General features: G+C 34.0%; 1 protein-coding gene across 2 annotated transcripts; it reads left to right on the top strand.

Annotated features, from left to right (window-relative positions):
• Positions 1-1,947: 1,947 nt before the first annotated feature.
• LOC132282582 (rab escort protein 1) lies at positions 1,948-9,410 on the top strand. 2 transcript variants are annotated; one of them, XM_059784309.1, is made up of 10 exons: positions 1,948-2,722; positions 3,950-4,072; positions 4,998-5,094; positions 5,633-5,671; positions 5,770-6,016; positions 6,103-6,178; positions 7,387-7,437; positions 7,839-8,031; positions 8,601-8,681; positions 8,878-9,410. In XM_059784309.1, the coding sequence occupies exons 1-10, from the start codon at positions 2,046-2,048 to the stop codon at positions 8,980-8,982; spliced, it is 1,689 nt and encodes a 562-aa protein (XP_059640292.1). In that variant the 5' UTR covers positions 1,948-2,045; the 3' UTR covers positions 8,983-9,410. The 2 variants fall into 2 exon arrangements, with proteins under 2 accessions (XP_059640292.1, XP_059640293.1); XM_059784310.1 differs by lacking the exon at positions 7,387-7,437 and having other exon boundaries at positions 1,949-2,722.

Raw genomic sequence — 9,410 nt, 5'->3', positions numbered from 1 at the left:
TTAACAAACCAACTTAAAAGTTATGTTTGGTATAGTGAAAAATAAAAGAAATGATAAATTAGCTCGGAGATAAAATAAATAAATAAAGGGATAATGTTAATTGTTTATAATGTTTGGTTGATTAATAAATTAAAATAAAAGAAATAATAATAATGGAAAAAAAAAAAAAAAATTAGACTATTGTAATAAATTTACAACCTTTCAATTTTTCATAGAGTTTTTTCTTATAAAAATAAGAGCAAATTTAGTATTAATAAAGTTACATTAAAAATATTAATCTTTCCTTCCATTTGTTCCCAAATAACTAAAGATACTATGAAATCTTTCATTTTCCTTTTCTTTCATTTACACCCAACATTTCCTACCAAACACTTTTTATACCGACCCTAAGTTCTTCTGCTCTGTCCAAAACCGTTTGGTAACCACCATATCGTTTGTGGATTAATTGTTTAAGTTGCTCTGACCTATTAAATTTTAACTTAAATTAATAAAATTCATATTTAAGAATATAAATCAAATAAACATTCTTCTATAATTTACACAATTATACATATTAGTAACATTCTTCCAATAACAAAAGTATTTGTACGGAGTTAATAAGGTATAAAATGTAATATAATATTTTTGCAATATAAATGGAGCGAGAAGGGATGATCTTCCCTATCCCACCTCACACTTGTGTGGGCTTTCCTTATAAAAATCATCACGTCCACCAAAAAGCATTAAATACATCCATGTAACAGTTGAAAATCGAACATGAAGGGAGCTTCCTTGTTCCTATCTTGCACCCGCACAACTTTTCACTGTAAATTTATCCCCACCCAAAACCATTAAATAACTGCTAAAAATAAAGGTAAATACATGATCGGATGGAATATTTTGCCATTCCTATATACACCTTTAATAGGTCATGGAGAACCTAAAGTAAAATTTTGCAATGCATGATATGGAGTGTGCTCAGATTTGAGTTTTGTTTGATTACTCAACAGTCATTTGGAAAAAAAATTTGTTTTGTTGACAATTAAAAATAATAAAGAAAATTTAATTTTTAGTTCTTATAAAATTTGTTTTATGAGAACCAAAAAAAAAAAAAAAAATTTGTACAGAAAATTGTTTTGTTGACAATTTTGAAAATTATTTTATAAAAACTTAGTAAAAAAGAAGTTTGGGCCTTATTGATTTGTCACTCACAAACCAATTATTCAAAAACTCAAAAAAATAGAAAACAATTCTCTCAAAACAACATTTTTAAAACTGAATTTTCAGAAATTAGTTCTCTAACTGTCAACAAATAAGGTTTTTGAACAAATTTTTTATTTTAAGTACTCAAAAAATAGAATATTGTTCTCATAAAATTAAATCGAGCAGTTTTTATTTTTTTAGAATTCTTGAGTTTTCTAAGTATTATTTTAAAAAACCTAAAACATATACCATTTATCAAACTGGTTAAAATAAATAAAAAGACAACTAGACTTATTCAGCCCTCAAGGTCTTCCAAACTTACTAACATCACTATCAAAATGGTTTAAAAGTTTAGGTATGATATTATTATATTTTTTACTTGGTATCATAGCTTAACATCTATTATTTCTTTCAAAATTGTTTTAATAAAAGAAGCTTGGTACCCTATACTATTTACGATTGTGATGAAAAATTAATAAACAATAAAATGAGAATGGGTTCAGGTTTAATTGGGGTGGTCTAACTCCTTCGGCAAAACCCAACCTGAATTGATGGTTAGGCCCAACGTTTTGAATCCAAGCCCAACACAACAAAGGGAGTAAATTATCAAAAAATGGCGTTACTAGCCAGGACCAAAAATAGAATACGGTAAAAAAGAATGTCACACGTAAAAAATAAAAAAGAGGAAAAGTCACACGTCAAGTTTTTTTTTTTTTTTTTTTTTTTTTTTTTTTTTTGTTAAAAGTCACACGTCAAGTTGAGAAAGGAAAAAAACATGGAAAAGTCACACGTCAAGTTGCGAAAAAGTCTCTCTATAGTTGTCAAGCCGCCACCGCCGCCGAGCAACATCTGTCTCAGCCGAAATGGGCAAAAGTCCGCCGTACCCACCAATCGAACCCACCAATTTCGACCTCATCGTCGTCGGCACAGGCGTGCCGGAATCCATCATCGCCGCCGCCGCCTCTACCGCCGGAAAAACCGTCCTCCACCTCGATCCCAACCCCTTCTACGGCAGCCACTTCTCCTCTCTCCCCCTCGACCAACTCACCTCCTTCCTCCAAACCCCCTCCTCGCATGACCACCTTGCGTCCGATGGAGACTTCGTGGCCGTCGATCTCCACACCCGCCCAATGTACTCCGACGTCCAGATCTCCTCCCACTCCGAACTCTCCGGAAAGTTCACCCTCGACTTGGGCGGACCTAGGGTTTTTTACTGTGCGGACTCCGCCATTGGTCTTATGTTGAAGTCAGGTTTGAGTCAGTACATGGAATTCAAGAGCATTGAAGCTATCTTTGTGTGCGACGGCAATGGAAAGCTGTTGACTGTGCCAGATTCGCGTGAGGCGATATTCAAAGACCAGAGTCTAGGGCTTATCGAGAAGAATCGGTTGAGGAGGTTCTTCAATCTTGTTCAGGAGCACTTGGGAGCGGGAGGTTCTGATGGTGCTCAGAACAGTGAGAGTAGGATTCCAGAGGATGAATTGGAGAGTCCGTTCGCCGAGTTTTTGGATAAAATCCGACTGCCACCGCGGATAAAATCGTACAGATCAAATCGCCCTTCTATATTTCTATCTGTTAGTGACAGTTCTTGTTTCTGTTCCATTACCTTACTGTATTGTATGATATGAATTTTTAGTATTTAGAAGCATATTGACTATGGTTTTAGAAGTTCATGTGTGTACTTCTACAATGATTTTAGTGTCTAGAAATGTTTTTTTTTCTTTTTTTCCCTTAAGTTGAAGATATCACTGTTTTTATTTATCTTGGCCTTTTATGAAACACATTATAAGATATTCAGTTTGTAAAAACCCTATAAAATGTGTAATTGGTAGTGCTTACTTGGTGCTGTTTCTCCTAATTGACTTCTTAATGGACATAATCAATGATTTGATTCTAAATTTTAGCTTGTATTAAGGTTTTGATTTGCATTTGATGGTTTATTAGGCTTTTGAGTGAAACAAGGAAGAGAAACCAGATAATAATGAATTTTTTATTTCAAGTCTTCAATTTAGTTAGATGTTGGAAAAGGAACAGTTTAGTCCAGTTTAGTCCTCTGTTTGTATATTTTTTGTTTTCTTTGTTTTCTTTCTTCTTTTTCTGTTTTGGAGAAAATGGAGGAAAGGGAAGGGAATAAGCTAAGAGAGAAGCCATTTGTGAGCAGTTCATTCCCTTGCCCTTGTACTTTCTGAGAACCAGATGGAGCATACCATTTTCTCCACTAATCAACCTCTTTGTTTCTCTCCATTGCTATTATTTCCTTCTCCCTTCTGTTTGAGTGATGATGCTTTTTTGAACCTTATATCAGCATGTGAGGGGATTTGAGGTTCAGTTCGACTAAGAATACTGCATGATTCTTCTTCTATGTGGTGGCTATTTTTATACATTGCAACTTTTTCTTTAAGACGTCTTTTGGTCTCACATCTGACCTCTCACCGCATCAGTGAACTCTGTTTCTATCTATCTGGTTGCTTGGTTTAAACCCCTTCTTCCCCCCTCCCCCCTTCTATTTTTCTCTTGGTGGAGAACATGAAATCTCTCTCTCTCTCCCTTTGAATACTTTTGGGTGAATGCTCATTGTTTAGTGGAGGACATTTTCTCTTCTGATGAAGTTCATACCTAGTCCTTATGATTGTATGTTAAATGTTTGATTGGATATCTTCATTGCACACGTTCTTTCTAATGGATAGTTTTTTATTGTTAATTCCTTGTCCTTTATTTGTGATGCTCTTCAGAATAGTGATAACCAACATCAATTTTTTGCCTGTAGGATAATTCTCTATGCAATAGCCATGGCAGATCATGATCAAGACAATTTAGAAGTTTGTAAAGATGTTCTCAGCACAAAAGATGGAATAGACCGTTTAGCACTTCACCATTCATCAGTTGGCAGGTTATTTTTCACCCTTCCATTTCATACTTGATCAGTTATCCGAAATATTGTTTCATGAAGGGTCTTTGAACATGTGTATGTTAACATATAAAAAGGGCAGATTAGCCTGGGAACAACAGTTCCTTTCTTTGTCACTTTTGCCTTCAATTTCTTCTAAAATCTCCCTCCTATCCTCCAAGCTTCTTCTCTAAATGGTAGGTGTCTAACAGAAAACCTTGTTTCTTAAATGATAGGCTGCCTAATACTTAATTAATTGTCGTCATAAAGCATTCTAAATGTAAGAGGTAACAGGACAAGGTACAACTGGTAAGTAATGATACAACTTTTGGTTCTTCTCATCCTGTTCAGTCTACAACCCACAAGGGCCACAACCAAAAGTATACAGTAAACTTCAAGAATGACCATAGAAGTTAAGGAACCTTAATTTTACAGATATGACAAGTCAAATGACTTCTTAATTAGTGAAGTGAAGGAAATTGATTGAATGGTGGTTTGGGGTTTAGAATGATCTGACAGAATATACTGACTTTGAGTGCCATATAGATGTTGTCTTATAAAGGTAATGAACAATCCTTTATTGAAAGGGCTAGTTACTTACTGCTGCAAAATGCTTCCTTCTGCTTTATGATTTCTGTCCTTTTTTTTTTCTTCATAAAGTGCATAATTGTCTTCTCTGTGTATGTCTTGATGTACGTTAATATTCTTTTGAATTTATTTTTTATGACAAGTTTAAATATCTACAACACAGAAAATTTATATGGAGTTGTGCACTGATGCCTTGTGTTTCTGATGAAGTCATTGCATGTGCCATGTTTGATCCATGACTCTTGTTTGTTCATTGTTGTTTTTGTCTTTTATCTCTTTCAAAAGCAAGTTTCCATCAGTTTGCCATAAATCTTTTCTTTAATGTTCTCAACATTTTCAGGTTTCCAAATGCAATTGGTGCTATGATTTACCCTGTTTATGGACATGAGCTACCACAAATCTTTTCTCGTCGTGCTGCTGTTAAAGGTTGTCTTCAAGTAAGTTTTGTGAACGTAATTTTAACTACTTTTCTTGGGTAAAGCTTGAATATAAGTTTTGTACTCTATTAATTTCTCAGTCCCTCTAGTTAATTTGCCTTTTTGCTTAAGCATTCATGATGATTTTTCAAATCAAGAATGGTTTAGATGCACCTCCCTAATTGTTTGTTTATGTTGCATTTTTTCTTCATTAGCACACCATGTCATCACCACCCTTTTGCCCATTGGTATATGTATATTTTTTTTTCTTTTCTTTCTTGCTAGATATCCTGCAACTACTCATATGTTTGGTCTTCTTCTTGCACCAATATGAAAGGGAACTTGTAATATGGCATTGATGTGCTCCAGCAATTTTGGTTCTTTTTTATTCCATATGTTGTCTGATGCTTGATACTCAAGATCTAAAGCTTTGTTTTGGATTTCTTTTTTTGAATTTTTTGGATATAGTTTTGGCTGATTGCACTACATCAATATGAAATTGATGATATTCTATTTTAAGCTATAATACTTATTTGAATTCAAAACTTATGTGATACAGGTTCTTCGAATGCCCGTGGTTGCTTTGCTTATGGAAGAGGTTCAAGAATATTTGCCTGAATTTTTGTTAATTTTCTGGAATCTTCAATTGGCATAAATGTAAAATGCATGATATTTGTAATCTTGTGAATTATGCAGGGTAGCAAGAGTTATAAAGGTGTTAAGTTGTCTTCTGGTCAGGATGTATTTAGCCATCAGCTGCTCCTGGATCCATCTTTTGAAGTTCCATCACCATCTCTTAATTCCCCCCCAGATTTTCTGCAAGACAGTTCTGAAATTTTTGGCCCAAGAGATGTTAAAGGAAAGGTGGCTAGGGGAATATGCATTACAACCTGTTCCTTAAAACCAGATGCACTGAATTTTCTAGTTGTCTTACCTCCTAAAAGTGAGACCAAAATCACTGTCACATTCTATTCTTGTACTTTGTTGAATGAATGTATAATATATTATTGACTATTCTTTTCTCTCTAGCTCTGTACCCTGAGCAGGTTACATCAATCCGAGTTCTCCAAGTAGCCAGCAATTTATTTGTTTGTCCTTCTGGCATGTAAGTTACTTTTTTTTTTCCTGAAAAAGATACACATTGTAAGTTTTATCATTCCATCTTGCATCTGCTTTTTGTTTTCTTATGATATGCTGCTTGGAATTTGTTCATCACTGTTTGAAAGCTTCTTTGTTTGCCTGGAATCCAAATTTTATGCTTTCTGCATGGCGCATATAACTTATTTTGGATAAATCTTGCTAAAATCAGACTAAAAACAAAGTCAGTTATCTAATGGTCCAGTAATTCATCTTGAGTTGGCTATGGTCATGCCAATACTGCCCTTCCAACAAGATTCTAACAATCTTATATGAGCACAAATTTATTGAAAATTATCTTCTCAATTCCTTGAGGGTTTTTAAACCTTCTTTCCGGAATGAGAGTAAAGGCAAAGGCGATGATATTGTTTTTTGTTCAACTTCAAAAGAAATGAAAGAGTAAATTTAAATTTTCAAAATTAAGGAGTGAGAAATAAATGTTTGGTTCAGTTTTCTGAGAGTAGTTTTTGTTTTCAAAGAATTGGAAATCAGAAAACTTGTACAGATACTTGTTTGTTTTCTGAACATTCAGTTGTAAACAAAGGTTTGTTTTCAAAAAATTGTCTTTTCTAATTCTCCGAAAATAGTTTTTTGTTTTTGGGTTCTTGAGAATTGTTTGCAGGAAACTAAACCATACAGGCCCAAATTTTCTTGTTTTTAAGGAATTGAAACTTGAGTTTTTTTTGACACCTTCACAATATAAAAGATAAAGTTCAAGCCCATGGTAGTTATCTAGTGTGGCTGGGACTAACTCTATTTCGGGTTAGCAGTGGAGAATGAAAAATTAAAAAATAAAATCAAATAAAACAGAAGATGAGAAAAGTATATGAATCCTCAAAAACATCTCCAACAATGTTGTGCTACAGTGATCCATTATTGCTTAATCTGGATGTCATATGGTTCTGCACATATATTTTGAATTTTTTTCCCCCTTCTCTTCAAGGTTTTTCAAGAAAGTTCTAGATTCCAAAAAAAAAAAAAAGAAAGAAAAAAAAAAAGTCATTTAGGATGATCATTTCTCCAGATAGTGAATTTGAATCAGATAGAAGAAAGGCACCTGTGCATGTTTAGGTAGGCATATTGGTAATTGTCTAGAAATACTTGGATACTGAACTATTCTTACCATATTGTCTAGCCACAGTATTCTAACATTCTAGATACTTTAACAAAAAGCAGGCCTTTGGGCTGGGAGCCACAGGATATGCTAAGAACACGGATTCCTCTAAGGTATCACTATTTTAATTTGGAATTTCAGAAACTTGTTGGTTTCTATAGTTTTTTTCTCAAGCAGAAAACTAGGGAGCAATCCCCCTCTCCTCCCAAAGCAATGACAATAAATCTTTTGTATTGAATGAACTGAATAGTTAATACACATTACTCACATATATTTTTCTTTGAAATTATTTTTAGATCTTAACACCATGTTTCTAGAATAGGGAGAAGTTCAGAACTATTGTATTCGTCCCTCAATTATTTGATTATACATGGTTTCCAGGTTGAATTGATTGGGTTTCGCTCCCCTCTTGAGCATCTTTTAATAATATTCTTTTATTTATCAAAAAAAAAAAAAAAAAAATAGTGGGAAATACGATTAATAGTTAAATTATGTTGTTAACTTTCTTGTTCAGGTTTGTGTTGTATCTTTCGGCACTGTGTGATGACGCAACTCAAGGGAAGAAGTTGCTAAATGAAGCCATAGGTGTTCTGGTTTCGGTTCCCATTTCTGGGAACCCTGAAAATGGTTCCACAGATACAAGTGAAAACACAGAAGGGAAACCAACTTTGCTTTGGAGTTGCTTGTATATACAGGAGCTGACCATGGTTAGCCTCTCATTCTTAGTGTTTCTGTCCCTTTTCTAGTTTTTCATTTTCTTCTTGAAATCAAACATATTCTTATATAGACTAATCGCATTTTCTATCTACCTTTTTTTTCCCCTTTTCCCATTTTTTTTTTTAAAAAAATTATTTGCAATAGTGCCATCAGTTCGAGGGTTAAATTTTATTTAATATTTCTATTTGGGGGGGTAAGGGAAGGCTATACAGTCGGTACAGTGCTGTTTAAGCATATCGGGCCTTGACAGCCTGTCAATCTTGTCATCTAAATAGTGAAATATTCGAAAGCTAAACAAATATCGGTGCTGGCGAATGCTTTGAATTGTCTTTTATTTACTTGTTGTATGTGACATAGAGTCACTAACATGTGTGCTCAGAATTCATTATGTAGACTACATTTTTGAGTGCCAATGATGCTTATACTAAACCCTCTGGTTCCGTAGGTTATGATTTATCTCTTTGTATATGAGATGTCTATGTAATGAGGCTTTTTTTTTGGGAAGTATTTGAGGCCCTCCGTTGATTTATTGACCTTATAGTTGCCTTGTTTGATTCAGGGTTCTTTTGGATCCATCATTTCTACCCCTATGCCAGATGGGAATCTGAACTACAATGATGTTTTAGATACAACTCTGAAGGTACACTGTTTTATAGTTTTCATTTTTTAAAGGACCTAATTAATCTCAACATGGTTCCATATTTTCCATGAAGTTCTAGCTGCTCCTTTCTATTTTCAGTTTTTCGGCTTTTCACGTCATATACTTTTATCTATTAAGATCTTATAATAATATTTACCACATTGAAGTGCTCACTAGGATTTGCTATATTGGGCAGCTATTTCACAAGATGTATCCTCATGAAGAATTCTTCCCTGAGACTGCCTCATCTGATAACATTGAGGATGATCCTGCTGGGTTTGATCCAGAGTTAGAGTTGTGATTTGCTGGACTCCTTTAACAGTCATTGCAGTGGCATCAGTAAATGAAAGAAATATAGAGGCTTTTGTGGTCTCCATCGACAAGTTATTTGTCCATACGTAAAATCATAATTATAGATACGTGCCTTTTCCACATAAAAAGGGAATCTTTTGTTACAATAGAAGCAGTTGCTTGTGTGGACCGCGGTACAAATTTTCTTTTTATCTCTGTTTTACTTTTTATTTATTTATTAGGTGATTAAAAAAAAAAGAACAAGAACACCTAGATGTTTCCTTTTTACATATATACCCAAAATAGGGTGGAGAACTATTGGGTATTTTACTTCCAAGTTATTGCCCAAGCTGCCACATGACTTGTATTATTTAAAGCAGAAACAGTAAACAGATATATCCTGTCAAAATCTTGTAATGAAATGGTAGTTTTGGATCA

This window comes from Cornus florida, unplaced genomic scaffold, assembly GCF_030987335.1.
Source record: "Cornus florida cultivar Cherokee Brave unplaced genomic scaffold, ASM3098733v1 CherokeeBrave_3.0.0_Hap2_Chr11, whole genome shotgun sequence".
Taxonomy (NCBI): Eukaryota; Viridiplantae; Streptophyta; class Magnoliopsida; order Cornales; family Cornaceae; genus Cornus; species Cornus florida.
This window is presented reverse-complemented; position numbering and strand designations above follow the sequence as displayed.